The following is a 21,183-nucleotide window of genomic DNA, read 5'->3' as shown; positions in this document are numbered from 1 at the left end:
GGGCAAGGTGCATAGTGGATGCGACTAAATAATAGTGTACACTTCAGCGGCCATCTTAGAATGTACACATTTACGAGAAAACCAAGTAAATGATATGTATATGTTGAATATAAATGCCCTTCTCAAATGTAATAACTACATGCACCACGTGTATTATTTGATACACGTCACGCTTGTCAATATATGTATAGTTTTAAAATATTAGCATGCTATTAATTATTTAATAATGGTGTTGACGAATATTCGGAACTTTGATGATGTCAATACAGTCTTGAGAATTTAACAAAAATTCACAGACGGCTTTCGAGCAGAATTATCGAGAGTCTTTCCTGGGGCGTTCAAGAGCCACTGTCCTACCCTTACCTGCTCGCTGTGTCTGTCCGTCCTTTGTTTCCATGTTTGACGTTCCTGTACGTAAGAAGCATGGCTGCCCCCATAACCATCATGAGCCGGACCATAAACAGAACCCTTTTGTAACGTACCAACGCTTTCTCTACAGATTTCTACTGAAGTTATCGCTTTGCTGACTGAAGAACGTTATTGTCAGTTGTAGCACTGGTAAACACTAGCCAATGGCAGGGTGGTACTTTCCTGTTCCAGCACTTATTCTCCCTGCATTTTCTTCTTCCTGCTTGTTATATTTGTGTCCTTTGTTTCCATCTAGTCCTAGAAGTACATGACCCTCCCTAATTCTTGCACTACCGAGACCCCATAGAATTTTGTCTTTTTTCCTGCATATAAAATTCTGCACTTCGCACGTACTCGGATTTTTTCTCCTTTCCCATTAAGGTTGTTCAAGCAATTGTTGCCTGTCTGTCCTTTGGTTCTTGCTGACAGTGGCCTTCACTCCCCCATGCCTAGTTCTTTTGCTGAAAAACTTGACATGTATTGTTCCTAGAGTATCCAGAGTTTAGTGCCTGGTCACACCCAGTGATGCACATGGCGCTAACCATCCTGCCAGGTCTTGCAAGGCTTCGCCCTATTCAGATCAATGGTCCCTATAGATATCTTGCTCAGTTAGCTGGGAGCAGAAATGATGATGATCTCTTACCAACATTCAAGTATGTTGGTGATCGAGCCAAAAGAAAGGACAGAGTCTTTGTCTGGGGTTTCTCTTTCACAGGGGCCCTCGGTATTCCGAGCTTTGTGGTACCAGACACCGGCAGGAAAACACCTAAGAAAATGCAGCTTACTCCGTACCGACTGGATGTGGATGAGAAAGTAAGTAATGTTGCCAGTCACACTGCTACCCCATAAAACGTGAGAGTGTTTATATTATGGGATTTGTAAAGCGTGTGACTACCCTTGGGCATCTCAGCGCTGATGTGATGCAGAGGTAGTCTTATGGGAAAAGCCATGTCTTGAGTTTTTTCCTAAAGGATGCTTCATTTTCCGTGAGTCTGAACTCTGGGTCTAAACTGTTCCAGAGTGTTGGTACCAGATGAGTGAAGGATCTTCCACCCCATCTGGCTCTTTTGATTGTGGTCACTTTCATCAAGAATTTTGCGCTTGATCTAAGATGTCGATGAGGAGAATAGTGGGCAACCAGCTTTTGGATAAGGGTGGGACCCCTCCCATACATGTCTCTGTGGGCCAGGCTTAAGGACTTAAATTTGATTCTGACTTGAATCGGTAGCCAATGCAGTATTCTCAATGCTGGTTTGACTGATTGCCGTCTGGTTATGTTCAGTAGAAGTCGGGCAGCAGCATTCTGAACAATTTGTAATCTATTTGTTACATATTTGGGAGAGCCAAGGAAAAAGAGAGTTGCCGTAATCCAGCCTCGATATCACTAAGGCATGGGCTACGGTCCTCCTGACGTCCTCTGGGAGTAGGGATATAATTTTCCTAATTAACCGTATCATCCCAAAACAAGTGTCAGATAATTTATTGGCCTGTCCCTCCATTGTTAGATTCTGGTCCAGCCACATACCAAGGTTTTTTATGGCTATTTTGGGCGGGGGGGGGGAGAGGGCCCCCAGGTGGCTGGCCAGAAGATCTCTGATCGAGGATTAACGTTTTTAGCCAGAATCATCAGTTCTGTCTTAGCCCCATTCAACTTGAGTCTACAGTCCGCCATCCATAGGCAGGGGATGAGTAGTCGATGGTCTGAGTTGACAGAGTCTGAAATTGAGAACACTAGTTGCGTGTCATCCGCATATGACACAATGGAGATACCAAATTCCTGGGTTATGTGGGCCAAAGGACTAAGATAGATATTAAAAAGAGTCGGACTCAGGGAGGATCCCTGAGGGACTCCCCATGGTGCTGAGAGAGAGTCTGACACAGTGTCGGAGAAAGTCCTGCATAGTGATTGTAGGATGACCAGATTTTGAATACCAAAATGTTCAACATGTTTGCATCGCCAGTTGGGCAAAGAACGACTTAAGTAACACAACTCACTAACATAGAAAATACAGACTAGGAAGAATTAAGGAGAATTAAATACAACTTCTACACGCCTCATCTAACTAATCCTGCACTACAATACATAACAATTTCAATAGGACCTTTCTGAAAACCGGGACATGTGCTAAATAAATATGCTGACATTTGCCAGGTCAAATGGTAGAAAAATTGGACATTTTATGCAAAACCGTGATGGAAGGTCAGATAAGTAGGTGAAGATGCGAAAGTAAGTGATTCGCATCCAAAGCTGATGCCGAAGTCTATAAGTCATCAAAATTGGTATCTTATTTAAAAAAGTATCATAAGTATCAGTGATGCCTATTGAACGAAACAGTCCTCACCCTTCTGCATTGCAACCTTAAGCAGAGGTTGAGCAGGATATGCCGTGTAGGAATTGCTGAGATATCATTAACTTTTTGGAAGGAATTTCGTTTGAAATAATGGTGAGACAAAACCTGGGTATATCACACTTTCCTAACCTATTTGCATTGTGTTAAGACAATGAAGCCACCACCTCATGGGTGTATTGAAATTGAAAACATAAACTCCTTATCAGCTTCAGGGTCTGCTGCCTTAAATGGCATGTGATATAAGACTTCTAGCAATTCTCAGTTCTAGATATGGTTTCCTCAAGAGAAGAGCCATTTATTTAAGATAATTTAAAGCATTTAAATATATGGCTTGTATCATGCTATCAACTTATTACATGTAGTATTAGTAATCTGTTGAAGTTTTGTGTCCGCAACATTGGGAGTTTTGTTTACAACATTTCCACTTTTTTGCATTTATTTTCCCATGTCATGTATTAATGTTGGACTTGTACAAGATTATCCACCTTTGATGTAATCTTGCCTATTCTTACTAAGGAAGGTTTTTATAGCTTATTTTAGTAATGGGTTGTTTGCAATTTTCTCACATGCATAATTTCCTTTTTAGGTTTCTTCTGCCGCATGTGGCTATGGGTTCACATTATTATCCTCCAGAACAACTGATCTCAACAAGGTCTGGGGAATGGGCCTGAATAAGGATTCTCAGATTGGATTCCACAGGAGCAGGAGAGACAGAAGTAAGTCACCTAGGTATACTGAGTGAGTTGCAATGTAATTTGTTATGGATGACCCAAGCCTTTCCAAGTGAGTACCTGTTTTGAATGAATGAATGAATATGCAAAGTGCAAAACAGATTGCTCATTGGCATCTCAGCATCTTGAAATAATACTATGTATTTGTTTACATTGATATAGAAACTAAATAGGCATTTATATTTTAATAAGGGGGCAGCTGAACTAGTCATTGAGCTAACGCCTTAACTTCCCACCCCCTGCATACAACCAGCATTTGTAATCAGGAATACCATTTTAGCTGAACTAAAATAGCATTAGTTTTAAGGCAATCAACTAATAATTTAGCTGTAATGTAACACTTGAAGACTTCTAGGGCCTATTACATGCTACTAGTTATTGTATTGAAATTGTACACTAATTAGTGGAAGATACTTGTTAGACTGATTAAAATTTATAACCTCGTTTTGTTGAGTTATGCTTTTCTTCTTTCATTGCTGAGGATACTTCATAAATAGAGCCCATTAACTGTCATTGGGGCACAACCTTGCAGTAGCATTTTAAATAAGTGAACCGTTCAGGCACTGACAACCTTATTGTGCCCATTAGAACAGCATCTGGGTACAGCTCCTACTAAATGGTAACTTAGTGACTGCTGCCAAATCACATGGATGTCAGCAGTATTCAATAAATCCCCTTTCCTCTTTGTCCAGTGTTACAGTATACAAATGCGATGTCAGCACTTTAGGATGCTCTTTAAAATATACTATGTTTGAGAAAAGATGTAGTCCGCTCCCCTTTTTAGGGCTCGCCTGGCGTTGGAGCGCGAAGCGCTCCCGCCAGCGAGTTCTATAGTCACTATCCTCCCTGCCAAGGGAGTGAGAGCTGTGAACGAGCAGCTCCAAACCTGGGAACGAGCCGACTCAGGTCTGTGAACGCGCGTCACGCTCCTGGCCTCCCGCGTCTCTGCCGAGGCGCGCTCCAGGCCGACTTGCGGTGTGCGTCACAGCGTGTTCCAGCGGCCGGAGGTAGGTAAGTGAGGGCGGGGGGGGGGATTTGTTTGCTTGTTTTAAAGCTGGGCCCCCTCGCTTATCAATCTATAGGCCTCGTTATTTAGTTTTAACTTCCTCTTTTGTGTGCCGTCCTTTGTTGCATTAGTATCTATCATCACGGCAATCCCTGCTCCTCGACTATATTTTGAAGTTACACCTTCTATTTCGTGTGTGAATGTTTTACTTCTGTATATACGTTTGTTGTCTTAGCAGAGCTCTCATTATAAACACCGATTCTTGTGGGCAGTACAATTCCTTCATTACTCTGAGCGGAAAGGGACTTTTTTTGTGTATGTATGTATGTTTTGTGTGTAAAAAGTGACAGCACACGGCAAGCAAACGGCTTTGTTTTAACCCACACACTCGTCAGCAGACTCGCATGGATTGACTGGTTTATTTTTGGACAACCTCGTGTTAGACTTCCTCGTACTCTCTCTGCCTCGCCATAAGAATGCGGCGATTTTCTCTCAGATGTGGTTGCAGTTCAATGAAAACCCCTACGGAATGTAATCTCGTGATGAAAACTGAGGTCATGCAACAAATCACATGGGACCAACCATCATTCTTTAACAAGAAGCTGGCAAAGCTACCTTTCAAAAAGTATTTAATTGTTCAGGGCATGCATAGGTTACATTTTAGTAGTTTCAAGTTTAATGATTTCCTATTCAATGTATTTCATCCGGACAGTTGATAGGCATTAGGGGAGAGTTGGGGGCGTTACGGTCAGAGCTGCCGATTTTAAAACTTGGGAACAGGTTCGAATCTCGGTGTCAGCTCAACATCCTGCGGTTCTGGCGAATCAGTTAATCGTCCGGTGCCCCAAAGTGGATATGACCTTGTGTAATGGAACTCCGGTGCTGGTGTAAAGTGCTCTGTAACTACGGGTCGAGTACACGCTCCATAAAACTGTGGGAAAAAGGGCACAGTTTGGCTCTTATTTCACTTGTGTTACTAAAGATAAATATGCACAGTACAAGCATTACATCTGGAAGCCATACAAAGCAATGGCCTATGTGATAAAAGCACCAAAATCGGGTTAACCCCAGGACCCTGTAGGATATCGGGTGGAACGACCAAATATGATATACTCGCGCCCCTTTCTTACTAAAAGTATTTTGATCGAAACACCGTAATTTCAGATACCAGAATCATGGAAGAATGCTATTGAGGTTCTATTTAAAATGGGTGATCGCAAAGATTCAACCTTTTTTAGCCAAACATCTTTAATAACCACAATGTTATTTTGAGCAAATGTTTCATGACCGTTTCAATGAATGGGTGAAATAGAGAAACATCACTAAACCGTGTCAATGTATGTTTCGAAGAGATCGGTGCATTCAAGTTTTATTGATAGCTTCACGAATGGGCCACAGTAGAACGTCTTTGTAGTGTATATACATTTGAGTAAAGTTCTTGACTCTGTTAATCGAGCCAAATAATGGAAAGTATACACAGAGATAAGTGTGGAGCCTGAGTTGCTGAATTACGCAATGATTCTTCAAAGTGATAACAGGTCAAGGTAAAGATATTGCACTAATATACACTTCGCAAATGATATTCCACTCAGGGGTGTAGATTAGGGCTGCGTCCTTGTCTCACTACTGTTCTTTATATTTAAATGACCTGCCAGAATGCGTTAGGCAAGTATTTTCAGATGCTCCAATGGTAAGTGATATGAGAATTTCACTGCTATTTGTAGACCTCGCTGTGATCTTTGCTACAGAAATTACTGTTTTCTTTTGCAGAAGTAGGTATTTCCTATTAATGGTTATTTGGCAGAAAGAAAAAAAGGTTGGTAAGATGCTGTTGATGGATGGACAGACCGCTTGAGACGTTTGATTTCTAAGATTACTTCAACTCTAAATTGGAGTGGGGAAGGGGCTCAGATGAGTAGTGTAGCAGATGCTTTTTGGTAGAACTTAAGCTGTATCCTCACTGTCACAGTGCAAAACGTCTTCAGTACTCTCCCAGTCCACAACGGGCAGGTCAAGTGGGCAACCCATTCCCCCTCTGTCCACTGCCAGATGCCTCGAGTCCGAGGAGGGGGCTGCATGGAAAACAAAACATGGAGGGTGTTGGAATAGAGTCACCCCATACCAGCCCCACTGTCGGAGACCCATTTTTCCTCCAATGATAGAGTGCCCCAGTACGCTGATAGCTAGGCACCCATGTAGAAGATGTGGATATGATTTGGCACCCCAGAGGGTGATTGCATGATAAATCCTTTTGTGAGCCAGCGCTGGTGTTCCAGCATTGATGTTGAAAGTGCCTTCTCCTGCTCTTACATCATAACCGTGAGCCTGTCTGGGCTTTTATGGCTTGCTGTCGGACCCCATGCTATGTCTTCTACTCTACAATAGATAGTCACATCTGAAAATCAGGCAGTCGCTGTGCTTTTTTGAGTGTCCATCTTTTGAGATGGTTGGGTACCACACAGAGATTTGCCAAAACTCAAAGACCTGTATTAGTTGGTCACATGGCAAGTTCTAACTCTGTGGAGAGACACATTGTACCTGAGCAAATCTACAGACCCCTCCGGTGCGAGATTTTGACGTAAGAGTGTGGGTCAGAGCATTCCAGGTGGGAACATTTGATAAAGCAATCCAATGGCTATTATTCTTTATGCCAGTACTAACGCCTGCTGTAGGAATGCATATTGCATATTTATGCTTTGGTTTAGTAATGATATCCAGCAAGCCGCTTCTTGGAGAAAGTGCGATGCTTGCACCAGTAGCTATATGTAGTTTCTCGGACACCTCCCTCTCATCTGTAACTGTATCACATGTGCGGTGGAAGGAGGTGGCACAAATATTTCCTACATCTAGGGCATGCAGTCGATCTACCAGGGTGGATTCTACCTAGCTGTATCAAAGTTATGTTATGTTCTGCTGTTTTATGTTGATTTGTGGAGTATTTACGTAACACCATGAGGGTAATTTTGTGATTGAGGGTGTGTAGGCATGTGGCCCCGTGGACTTATTCAAAGTGCGAGGCTCTTATGAGTAGCGGGTGGTCATTCCATATGTTGGGTGCGATTTAGGAGAACAAGCTGCCTCCTGCTCTAGTTTTGTGGATGCAGGATGTATTCAAATGAGTAAGGCTGAGCTTAGGTGTCGGGGAGGATTGTTGAACTGTATGCGGCTTTTCAGGTATGTTGGTCCAGTGTTGTGCAGGGATTTGTAGGTGTGCGTGAGGAGTTTTAATAGGCTGCCTTTGTGAATGGGAAGCCAGTGGAGCTCTCTTCTCAGTGAGGTGAGATGTGTGCGATAAGGGAGGTTGAGGAGGAGTCTTCCAACAGTTTCCTGGATGGTCTGAAGTCTATGCAGGAGATACTTGGAGATTCTGGCGTAGGGTGCGTTACCGTAGTCGAGTCTGCTTGTGATGAGAGCTTGCTTGAGGGTATGTCTAGTATACTGTAACAGCCACTTTAAGATTTCCACTGTATTCACAGGGTGTGGAAGCAGGGAGAGCTCACTATGTCGATTTGTGCTGTCATGTTGAAGTTACAAAAATAAGAATTGATGGACAGAATGCAGAACAATGTCATACATTCACCCCAGTACAAAGATCTGGGCCTAAATCCATCGATTTGTTGCACACCATGCCATTCCAGTTTGGACTCACCCATATGCAAATCAGTCTTGACCCTGCGCCCAATGGCAACAGTCCAGCCGGAACTGCCAGGCCAGGTCCTCCCTGGACTGAAAACAAGCATCCTAGGACCGGTTTCGGGCTTTCAACCCTCATCAGCCAGGATAGATTGACTCCAGTGGCATGGAGATCACGGGAACCACGTCTGGGTATACCCGTCCCACTTGGGGTGACAAATGCAAAAAAGAACAATTGATGAACCGAATACAGAAAAATATCATACATTCACCCCACATGGTCAGTGACATCACTCATGACATCAATGAATTTAATAGGTTTTTTAAATGCTAATTCCGAACTATAACTGGTGTGAAACCTGTGGTTTTTTCAGTGAATTTCATAGGTTTTTTAATAGCAAATATCTATAGGTATGAAAAGTAATAACTTTTATAACAAATTTTAAATTGTGTAAATATGTTTTTAAAATTTTTTTTTATTGTTTGCCCCGGGGCGCTCCTGGTGCGCGTACCGGTGAACGTACGGGTAAGCGCAATGTTACGAAGCGCTCCGGGGCATGTACCGGGGAGCGTCCCGGGAGCGCTATTCCCGCGAACGAAAATAACATCATTACGTTTCGCGTCGTCGCGTGATGCGTCCTATGACGCACTGCGTAAGCGCACCCAGAAGCATGAGATCGCATACGATCGCGCAACGTCTCGACTCGCTTACGCGACGAGCCCCAAGGCTCGCCCCGGGGCTGCGCCTACGGGCGCGCCCCGGAGCGCATAGCGTAAGTGCGTCGGGTCATGTGATCTGAAAATAACACTTTTCATTGGTGCAGATCAGTTTTGGTTTCCAAATGATGAAAGCTTGGATCATGTGACTTGAAAATAACACTTTTCATTGGTCCAGAACACTTTTGTTTTCCAAATGATGAAAGCCCCCTCCTTTTTAGGTCGAGATTACTCGAACCTATTGTCGTGAACCCAAAAAATTCCTTTCCTAACAGGCGGATTCGGCGGATTTTGGACAGTGCACGAGAGTCACGTGACTCATCGTGGACGAGCATGCCCAGCCTTCCCACTGCCAGCAGCTTCAAAGGGATCTGCTTCCCCCCCGCCAATCAATCACCCTCCCACGCCAGCAGCTCTTCCCGCTCCGCCCCCTGCTCTCCGCACCCTGCTGCATCGAAGGCTTTTTTTTTTTTGGGATCCATTTCACGTGAAGCACTGACATCTTGTCTCGCTTGCAGTCTTGCTCACGCTGCCCAGCAGCCTGCCCCTCACTGCAATACAAACCCCAGGGTTAGCCAGGAAGCGCCAGCAGTGTGTCTGTCCATCCGTTTGAGACTGAGGTGATTTAGCTGAGGTTTGCACGTCGGAGCTCCGTTTGTCAGTGGGCTCGCAGACGGCGAGCCATCATGCCGGGTCCAGGTGTTCTCTGCTCGGCTGCGCTGCTCATATCCGTCAAATGCACAATTCAATTTCAAGAAGCTGTCTTGCTTAGAATCTTTCTTTCCTATATCCCACACAAAGTCCCCCCTCCCCCCCATGAGTTTTCAAATCTGCCCTTACACCTACTGTTTTTTTTTTTTATTTCGTTTTAGCGCACGCGCGCGCACACAACTTCTGGGCATGTCTTTCCTTTTGCCTGCCTCTCGCCTCGCATACCCACCCTTCTCCCTCCGATTTTTTTGTTTCTGACTGCCTTTCTCTTTCTGACTCGCACTCTGCTCCTCCTGCCTCGCGTGTTGGCCTCTCTGCGGTTCTCGTCAGCGCTCGTAAGCAGCCTCGCTGGCAAGTGGTGCTTTAACAAATACATGAGCCTTTAATGAAATTAACCAAATTCTTCAATAACACTGCAATGTGTGTAAATACAGTTCTTCCATATTCAGTGCGTAATTTAAAAAGACAGCAGATAAAATGTACCCCGTGGGAGTAAATTAACGGTACTCATGCGCTATACAAAAGCTCATAAATTCACTACGTAATCAACAGAAACCAGTATTTCGCATGGATTATTTAATCCCCACTGGACATTCCAGCGCCTACATACCTTGCTTGTTTGAAGTAACTGTGCTTCTATGCGCTGACCTAATGGTTTTAGTTACACGTAGCGCTCAACAGCCAAGCCAGCTTTGTTTCTAAACACCCTTAATTGCTGCAGATAAAGCCTGTACATGAAAGCAATTTGCCCAGTAACACACATTTTTGTAAACCGGGAAAGTCGGTATTGGAAGTCGGGTTTGCTCGACTCCCTGCCGACAACATGCTCCGATGTTTAGCTGCTTTACAATTATTGTTAGGGTAACATGAACCGTATTTTGTTAAGAACAACAGAAGTGCAATGGACACATTAGTATGTGAACCCATGAGCGAGTTATCAGAGTATTGTGCTTACTATTGAAGGGGCCGCACACATTGTTTAGAGCGTACGGTCACCCCCACTGTTACTTAAGTGGGGGTGTCCTTTGCACCCCCATCTCCCTCCTCCTGCCAATACCCCAGTAAAACATCTCAAACTTCGACACTCAGGCAATTCTATCCAGACAAAGTTTGTTGAACTCACAGGCGTCGTCTCATCTTGACCCTCGTACAACTCCCTTATGCAGTGTTATATATAAATGGATACCTCCCTTCATAGCGCACACTGCAGAACTTCAGCGCATGTGGGCGCTTTAGGGAAATAACACGATGGATTCAATGCAAGAGCCAGACACAATGAATTGACTCAAAGCCCTTAAGTATAAATTATTTTTAGCGGCACTCATTTCATCTTTGGCAAAAGGATGAAAGGTGAGTTGGCTCTGACTGAGTTCAGACCTGGGAGCTGCACGTGCCCCCACAGCGGCGAGTGCTCAACAGAATCAGCCACCTGTCTCGTTTATTTTTTACGATCGTTACTGGATTAAACCATGACTCACTCTCATCGCCCGGATCACTCTTGGTACAAAATGTGATATGATTGCCGTCCCAAAGCGCTGCACATGCGGTTCTAGGCACGCTCCTGACCGCTGTGCTTTAGTTAAAAGATAGAAAGCTGTAGATTACAAAGTTACTGAATTCAGCATCCATTTTGCAATAATTGCATAAAACAACTTTACACAAGCATGTGCAGACCCTTAATTGTATTACCCAAACACTATGATTTTTTTGGTTCAGTAATTTACCAATGAGCATCTAAAAAGCATACAGGCCGCAAACAGCAACTCTGGCATCTCAGAGGTTCTAACCCACATCAGTGGAGCTCATTTTATTAGTTGAGTATTAGTCTGACATTTAAATCCGTGGCATACAGTTACACGTTGATCTCTGCGGTGCTTAGCAGAGCCCCCTTAGCTACCTTACCAGTTCATTTTGCTTTTTTTAATTTCTATTAACAAACACTACAAAACCTTCAGCTGCCCCCCCCCCCAACCCACCAGTGCCCCAGACAAACTACAACTCCGTGCCCCTCCGCTTTACCTCTGCCATGCCTCTTATCAAAGTGCAATGCCAAGCCTCACACTTCTACCCTCGTCAGGCCCCCTATGAAACTACAACTCTGTGCTCCTCTGCTCTATCCTCGCTATATCCCCATCAAAGTACACCTCCGCACCTTGTACTTTACTCCGCCATGCTCCTTATTAAAATACAGCTCCGTGCCGTGTGCTCTATCCCCCGTCAACGCTGCCATCAAACTTGCCATCAAACTGCAATGCTAAGCCTCACAGTTCTACTCTTTGCATCATTCCTATTAAGGTAGCACCCCGTGCCTCTCCGCTCTAGTCACCTCTAATCTAATATCAAACTACAATACTTTTCTGTCTGCAATATTGTTAGTATACCTCCTATCAGGCTACAACCCCGTAGCTGCAGTTTTACTTTTAACACCACTCTTATTAGAACTACACCACTCTGCCCTTCACATTATTCTATCAGGCCTCCTATCAAACAATAACATAAAAGCTCTATATTATGTTGCCACAGGCATTCTTAATGTTTAGGTATTAGTGCGTTCTCTTCTTACAAACACTGTGGTTAACTTGTGAACACGCTCATAAAGATGAATATGTATTCAAGGTGCAATTTTGGCTGCTTTATTGAGTCTTAAACATTCAACCTTCAACATCACTCAGCGCCACAGCATCAATCTGTGCAACTATTCAACAACAACTGGTTCAAAAATGTTCTGTCAATGTTTCAAACTTTATTACAAATGTCACAAAAAAGATGTTAATATTTCACTTCTGTACTTGGTTTTTCGTCACAATAAAATAAACCGAACATAATCTTCACAAAAGTTCTTTGGAAAAGTTTAAGCTATTGCGATTATAAATTACAAGAACTTTTCTTTAAGTATTAATTATTAAAATAAATTAGAAGCCATTGTTATTTGTAATATCAATACATCTAAGTCACGTAAATAAAACACATATTGCATTACAAATGCTATAGGTGTCACATTTGCGAAAATTAGAAGTATTGGATTGTAAATGACAAAGCTATTAATTTTATCTGTAGCCCTCACTCTATCTCCCTCACTCTATCTATCTATCGCCCTCACTCTATCTATCGCCCTTTCTCTATCTATTGCCCTTTCTCTATCTATCTATCGCCCTCACTCTATCTATCTATCACATCACCACAGCATCACTCAGCACCACCACAACATCACTCAGGGGCACCACAACATCACTCAGGGGCACCGCAACATCACTATGCGCTAACTCAGCATCACTGAATGCCACAGCATCACTCGTCGCCACCACAACATCACTCAGCGCCACCACAACATCACTCAGTGCCACAACCGCATCAATCTGTGCAACCATTCAACAACAACTGGTTCAAATATGTTCTCTCCATGTTTCAAGCTTTATTGCAAATGTCACAAAAAGATGTTAATATTTCACTACTGTTCTTGGATTTTCATCACAATAAAATACACTGAACATAATCTTTACAAAAGTTATTTACAAAAGTTAAAGCTATTGCCATTATAAATTACAATAACTTATTTAAGTATTAATTATTTAAAAAAATTAAAAGCCATTGTTATTTGTAATATCAATACATCTAAGTCACGTAAATACAACACATATTGCATTACAAATGCTATAGGTGTCACATTTGCGAAAGTTAAAAGTATTAATTTCGCTATTTTCAAAACCAACACATATATAAAATATTTGTCATTTACAATAGCAATAGCTCAAACTTTCCTAATGCGAGACCTATTGCATTGCAAATGCTTGTTTGATGAGTGACCAGTTGGAGCATGAGTTTGGACCTAGTTTGCCTCGCCCCCCAAAGTGACAACAATGACACATCTCTGTTCGTAGGCAGTGGAGGCAGACTCGGAACATATTGTGTGCAGAGTGGTGGACAATATTGTTCAAGTTGAATTTTGCATTAGATCAAACTTGAACAGATAAAGTGCAGTTAATATCACCCTGACGGATCATGGACATGCACTAAGGTATGTACTTCCCTTCACATTCAGTTGGGGAATTAGCACCCAGTGCTCAATCTGTGTCACATACATACAGGGTGTAGTGGCCACAGGGACAAAGCAATGTACTGCAAGTTGTTGTGTGGGGATCTCTATTTTTTACGCCTACAGTACAACTTTCTACCAGCCTTAGGCATACAATACCTCATACTGTGTAAGAGGACTCAGGACAGGTGAGACAGTAAACTGGAGCAAAGGTCTGGGTGCATGATTCCACACATGTCGTGTTAGCTCCACGCCTCAATGATGCTTTGTAGAATTAATGTTGCTTTAGCCATTGAACTGAGAGGCACAGGCAGTAAGGAAGACAGTCTACCATTTTTGAGCCCACCCCTTGCGTACTCGTAGATAATAGTGTCACTCCCTATGTCCTTACTTTACTTTCTATATCAATGATTTGATAAGCCCACTGTTCTGAGCATGGGCCACTTTCTTTAAAATAAAATTTTTATCAACAAGTCAGTATAAGCAACAAAAACAAAAAAAACAAACAAAAAGTGCATATATCCCATATAACATAAAGACTGAACAATAAGACAGTTCATTAATCACACATGAAGAGGTGGTGGAGAAGTGTGGCTCACTGGTTAGAGGAGGCAGACCCTGAAGCAGAGGTCAGACCCGGGACCAGGGTTCAATTCCCGACGCGGCAGGGTAATTCTCGCTTCGGTGCCTACTCGAATCACGGGTTCACACTCTGCAACTCTGGGCAATAGCTTGCTTAATCTCCACTACGGCCCCCCCCGGCGGGATGCCTGGCTTTCACCTTGGGGATGCCCAGTACGGGTTATCTCACAGGGAAAAGCCAGGACGGGTTCCCAAAGCAAGCGCCTTGAGACCTTGCGGTGTTAAGGCGCTATATAAGAACCTTTGACATTTGACATACCATCAACCCTAGTTCATGTATCATATACATTAAACTATGAGTCCCCATATAGATTTTAATTTAATCAAAGCTTGAGTACCCCTCACAAACGCCAAAGCATGTTCCATTGCGCATATTTCCTTTATCAACATCCACCAATCACTTTTAGTGGAGGGCTCGAACTGATCGAAACTCGAGCAATTACCAATCTAGCTATTACCAACAAAATCAAGAGTAACCAGTTCTGTCTATAATTAAGGTTTTCCAGGACCCAACATAATGTCTCTAACGGTAAGGGAAAAATCTAACAACAACTTTTGAGAGCATATCTGGCCCACCCTCTGCCAAAAGCTATCAAGTTTAGGACACGTTACAAACATATGTGTGATATTTGCTGCAAAAAGATCACATCTGGGGCATTTTACTCACGTGCTATCAGATCCTGTAGAAGCCCACTTAGCTATTCTCTCGGGTGTATAATATAGGATACAAACAGTGCGAAGCTGTTGCATTCGTAAATTAGTAGCATATACAGATTTCTTAACTACACTTAGACTTTGTTCTATATTGTTGGCCGTGACTTCCCCTCCCAATATTAGACTCCACCTTTCGGCTAATTTGTTGCAATCCCCTTTTCTGTAACTAATGAAGATTTTATACATGTGACTAATCATAGATTTAATTTTATTCGGATAAGGATTATCCCATATCGCTGACTTAGTTATTTTTGTCAAATTTTAAATGTGTTAACAGGTAATTCTTAATTTGTAAGTATTTAAAAAGCATATGCCCCGGTAGCTTAAAAAAAAGTTGCAAACTGTCAAAAGAGACAAAACCACCATAGTCATACAGAAGTGTTAAAATGCCAAAATTAGCCCATCGTTTACTTGTAATATCTTGAAAAATCTCCGGAAAAATTGGATTACCCCACAGAGGAAGTTTTTCGTGATAACATGATAAGTCACATCTAGTTAAGATAGCCTTCCAAATAAACGTAGTATCCCATAGGGTCTTAAATTTAACCCGCTTAAAATAATTTGGATCATTGATTTTATACAAATACATCGAGCTATTTTCTGCCAGCAGTAGTTGGTGAAAAAAGGTAGTACATAAAGGATTTAATAAACTTCGGAAACGACATGCAAATGCAGACCAAAAATACATCTTGAAATCTGGGAAATCTATTCCGTCTGATCAAAGGGGCATTTAAGTAAATCAATTGCTCTCCGTGCCTTCTTGTAGCCCCAGATAAAGCTACTGCAAAGACCATCTAATCTTTTAAAGAAACTATTAGGGACCCGCAGATGGATAGATCTAAAGAGATACAAGAATTTCGGCTATATTTTCATTTTGATGATATTAGCCCGGCCTATAATGCCAATGGGAAGTTCATGCCATTTTTTCAGCAAAATGGCCGTACCTTTTATCAAAGACTCATAACTCAAGGAAACTATCTGATTAACCTGTCAGGATAATCTAACCCCCAAATACTTAGCAACAGCACACACACCATGTATAGATTCCCTAGGTTTAAAATTGTAAAGTTTTTAAGTTTTATGAGTATTAAGTTTATAACCAGCTATTGCGCCAAACTCAGCTGCTTCATTTTCAATTTCTTTCATTGCTCTTACTGGTTCTGTTGTGAAGACCGCTATATCATCTGCATAGACGATAACTTTAGTGAACTTGCACCCTGTCGTAATGGTATGATTTGAAGATTAGACTGTAACGCATAAATAAATGGTTCTATATACAGGGCAAATAAAAGGGGAGAAAGCCGACAGCTTTGTCGTGAGCAAAAAAACGATGGATTTAGGCCCAGATCTCTGTACTGGGGTGAATGTATGACATTGTTCTGCATTCTGTCCATCACCTGTTGTTTTGCATTTGTCACCCCGAGTGTGACGGGTATGCTCAGACGTGAGTCCCGTGCTCTCCATGCCACTGGAATCAAGCTATCCCGGCTGAAGAGGGCTGAAAGCCCGAAACCGGTCCTTGGATGCTTGTTTCCAGTCCAGGGAGGACCTGGCTTAGCAGTTCGGGCTGGACTGTTCCCATGGGGCACAGGGTCAAGACTGATTTGCATATGGCTGGGTTCAAACTGGAAAGGCATTGTGAGCAAAAAAAGATGGATTTAGGCCCAGATCTCTGTACTGGGGTGAATGTATGACATTGTTCTGCATTCTGTCCATCACCTGTTGTTTTGCACTAAAGATTAGAAAAACATCGGATTGTATCCCTAAATACATTAATTTTGCTTGCGGTTTATCGTATAAGACCTGAATCCATTATTTAAAAATATTCTTTATCCCTATTTTTGCCAGCACGGACCATTAGAACTTCCGATGTACCCTATCGAACGCTTTTTCTGCGTCTAGGAGCAGCATGCCTAGTGTAATATCAGTTTTTTCAGCGAGTTTGAACGCAGAGATGGCAGTATTTATATGAGCCGTAGTCTCCCTTCCTTAAATAAAATCATGTTGATGGACAGAGACAAGGTTTGATGTAGCTTGTGTAAATATTTTTGCGTCTGAATTGATAAGAGAAATAGGCCTATATGAACCACACTCGTCAGGAGGCTTATTTTTCTTTAAAAAAACACTATTTGTGTCAAATTCCAGGATTCAGGCACTGTGCCATGGTTTCCAATATATTGTATGACCCCTCTGAAAGGTTCAATATGCTGCTCTTTAAATAGTTTGTAAAATTCCATATGTAATGAATCTTCCCCTGTCGCCTTTCCCGAAGGGAGTCCAGATATTGCTAGAAGTATCTGCTCTTTACTAATATCATTTCCTACTGTGATAATATCTTCCTCTTTTAGCTTTGGTAAGTGTATATTTCGCAAATATTGTTGTATATCTTCCTCATTTGTTAAAATATCAGAGGTGCACAATTCTTGATAATAAACAGAATAATGTTTTAAGATCTATTTTGGTTCTGTGTACAGTGTACCATTTGCCGCTTTTATTTCTTTGATATAGGATTTAGCCCGATCGTCAGCTACCTTATGAGCAAGGACTTTTCCCATATGCACGCGCAGCCATCTGTCTTTTAGGGGTCATTAGCACCACTCGGCTGCACATCTTGTGGCTCCGTCATAATTGACTTCAGTAACGCTTAAATCCCCCTACTAAACACAGTGTGGCACTTTTTGCTAACTTTCATAAACATTACAGCAATGGATTATTTACAGTTCCTGGCGGTCCTCGTGGGCTTTTGGGTTTCAATTAATGATCGTCCACGAAAAGAAAGTACAGCAGCTCTTCTTGTTTTTTTGCTCTGCATGTTTTTCATGGTGCTGTTTGCTGACTTTCATAAACAGTGCAGCATTGGATTATTTGCAGTTCCTGGCGGTCCTCGTGGGTTTCAAATAATGATCGTCAACGAAAAGAAAGTACAGCAGCTCTTCCATTTTTTGCTCGGCATGTTTTTCATGGACCGAGGGCTGATCTTCAGTTATATGCAGCATGCAGTGAACGGCCTAATTAATCCACAATTATATCTCTGATAGCCTTTTAAAAGTATTCAAATTGTCACTAAGGGCTTTCTGTTTATGTTAAACATATTTACTGATTTACAAATGTTACCTACCACCAGCTTTATCTGTCTTTCCTCTGCCACTTCAGTCTAGGCTCCGATCTAAGAGTCTCCACGCATGCATGAACAAAGACCACTTTTGCCAGGAGTCAGCAAATCTCAGCCCAGCGCGCGCACATTTATATAGCGCAAACTCGACCCGAAGGCATAGGAGCGCTTTGCACAGACACCAGTTTACAAGCAGATTGACTTGTTTTTTGGGTTTCGCCTGCCGAAGGCTGCGCTCAGCGCAGCTTTTCGGCGCAGGCGAAATCCTTTGTTAACTAGAAGTGCTTCGGGAACGTCCCCCGGCTCCCATTGGCTAGCTCCATAAATGGAGGCTAGCCATTGGGTGCCGGATCTGTCCGTCAAGGCCGGACCAGATTCGGGGGCGTTCCCGAGAATTTTTCTCTTTTGGCCACGTCATGCGGCGGTGGGCGGGGCTTTTTTTTTGGCTGGTTGAGGTTTGTTTGGGCCATTTGGCGGCCGACCGTCGGCCGAGGAAGTCCAGGTGAGTGGTTCCTTTCCTGTCCGGTCCTTTCCCGCCCCCCCCCCGCTATCCGTTTCTTTCCCGCCCCCCCTCCCCTCGTCCGTGTCTTTCCCGCCCCCCCCCCCCCTTGTTTTATTATTTTGTGGGTTGGGAGTGAGAGGGTAGATTGCTCGGTATATTAAATAATTGTCTGGCAGAGAGGAGGACCCTGCGGAGTTCGTCTATGCCCATGCGGGTTGTTGGTGAGAGGCTCTAGTTCAGTTTTCTGCTTTGCATTTTGGTATTTGTAGTCCCGTTTCTCAGTTATTAATACCTGTAAGTTCCTTAATGGAAAGCTAAACCGTGGTGATGAGGATAAGCTACTCTCGCATGAAGTTTGAAAACTTCAGAGTTCTGCTTCGGTGATAAGCTACTCTCGCATGAAGTTTGAAAACTTCAGAGTTCTGCTTCGGTATTTGTGTTACTTTTGAAACATTAAGCCAGCCACTTTATCGCTCACTTTGTTAGCCGCTTATTTTCGTTTGTAGGTGGGGCTTGCTTTAGTCTTTGCGTTCAGTGCCTGGGCATGCTTTTTTCTGGACCTGGAAACAGTGGGTTTTGTCCCTCTTCTTTTTCTAGCGCAGAAAACCCATAACACTCATGAGAACAGACAGTGGGGTGGTGTACTTCCGGGAAGCACTGGAGCTGGACTTGTACTTCCGGTACGGCGTCCCGGCGCTCTCCGGCCAGCTTTCTGCCGCTGGCTCCCGTACGTGGCCAGTGGAGGGGACTCTCCCCTCCGGCGCTGCCTGCTCCCCGCTCTGAGGCCCAGTGGCGGCGGTGGCGGGCGAGCTGAGGCCGCGGTGAGCGAGATATGGATATACTGACCATCATCTCAGGATGTCTTTTTCTAGCCGCCGACATCTTCGCCATCGCGAGCATCGCCAACCCCGACTGGATCAACACCGGCGAGTCTGCAGGTGAGGAGGGAGAAGTAGGGGCGAAGTCGGTGGTAAAGGATGCTCTACAATTGGGGGGGGCGGCTCTGCAGCATTATTTATACGGCAGGGTGCCATGGCATGAAAGTGTGTGTTTGGGGAAGTAAACCAGGGGTCTGCGAGTGAGCAGTCTTACGGGCCGTAGATGTCTTTACCAAAGATTAACGGACTTTTAGCTTTTGAGCTTGTAATAAATATAGACCGAGCGTGCATTCGGAATCTGCTGTGTATCTGGGAACCTGAAATCCACCTAGTTATGAAGAACCTTCCTTAGTTGTGCTGTACAAGGGCCCTTCGATGCCTGTGTGCGACAGTGTTCATGATAGTGTGTGGTGGTACTGTAATTCTCACTACAAAGTACATGCCTGTCTGGCGGTAACTGGAAGCTGGCATCCGGTTCAAGGGGTCTTGAGAAACACCGAGTGGTGGTGAGAGGATAGTGGTCGGCGGGAAGAAAACAATGCCCGTGTGGACGGTTTGCATTTTAAGTAAAATGAGAATAAAGGCTGGGATGCAGTAACGTATGCGTGTAAGTGTGTGATCCTCTACCTTTGAGCTGACGGTCATCAGAACAAGGATTTTCGTCCCGGGGTCTGCGATTTACTTACAGTGGTCCACTGATAAAGTAGACTGAGCCGAAGGTGGGTTTATGATAAGAGATGCGTAAGCACTGTCCCCGGAACAGTGCTCAATGCATGTTGTGTTAAAGGTATTCCATTACAAGTATGGTGCTTGTGTATAGATGTCGTCAATGTTTTACGATTTTAACATGTTCCACTATCGAGGAGCGGGAAGATGGATGTGAGATGATCGTGCATAATGTTTATAATGAAGTGTTTCTAAAATGTTTGTTTTCACTGTGTTTTCAAAGAAAGGGATTCTCTTTAATGAATTTGTTCATGTTATTTGTGCATTGAGACACACTTATTTAAGGGCGTGAAAGTGACACACTTGTAAGATTGGCACCATCTCACTGGTATCTGTACCCCCTTGCTTACAAAAATTGGACCCCTCCCCCATTTCCAAGTAAACCCCATAAGCTGTGCAGGCAGCCTTGAACCTTGATGAGAGTGAATGTCTGTTCCCGCACAGTACAGCCCTTGCCATCGTTATATAGTCGGCATGACTAAAGTGAACTAACTCTTCAGAGGGGTGAGAGTTACAGTTGAGAAGGAATACGGTACCACCGTATCATTTTTCCAAATCGGTGCCGCTGTCCTCCCCCCCTGCCCCCCCGCTGTCCGTGTGCCCGACTTGTAGATGACATCATCCCTAGCTGCAGAATAGCGGCGTCTGCTGGGATTTGCGGTTCTTTCATCCCCTCGGAAAATAGATTTAGCAAACGTTTTTTGCACCTTGGATAGTCATCCGTATTTTCTCACGCCCAGATGTTTATAAACCGGTTTGGGGTTTGTGGAAGGATCAACAATGTTGTAACTAACACAGTAGGCACTGCTTGTGCTCATAAGTATAGAAAAATCAATTTCCTTCACAGTTATTTAAGCGTACACAATTGCGTTTTTACGACAATCGGGGTATACGTCAGTCTGAGCCTTATAATAATCTGCCTTCATCACTGAGTATGTTCCAGGGTGTCAAAGACTGCTGTGTAGGTTAGATGGCACTTGTCAACTTTGTAAGGAGTTCTACTATGGAAACATGTATGC

The 21,183-nt window shown here is 43.3% G+C and overlaps 1 protein-coding gene across 1 annotated transcript in view; it reads left to right on the top strand.

Annotated features, from left to right (window-relative positions):
- The first annotated feature begins 378 nt into the window (after positions 1–378).
- The window catches only part of RCC1L (RCC1 like), a 129,089-nt gene continuing 108,284 nt past the window's right edge, over positions 379–21,183 (top strand). Inside the window, exons 1-2 of the mRNA XM_078679418.1 lie at positions 379–1,221; positions 3,346–3,475. Coding sequence (XP_078535544.1) covers positions 934–1,221; positions 3,346–3,475 — 418 coding nt within the window. The 5' untranslated portion in view covers positions 379–933. The remainder of the gene's footprint in view (positions 1,222–3,345; positions 3,476–21,183) is intronic.

The sequence above is a fragment of the Lissotriton helveticus genome, chromosome 3_1, assembly GCF_964261635.1.
Source record: "Lissotriton helveticus chromosome 3_1, aLisHel1.1, whole genome shotgun sequence".
Classification (NCBI taxonomy): domain Eukaryota; kingdom Metazoa; phylum Chordata; class Amphibia; order Caudata; family Salamandridae; genus Lissotriton; species Lissotriton helveticus.
This window is presented reverse-complemented; position numbering and strand designations above follow the sequence as displayed.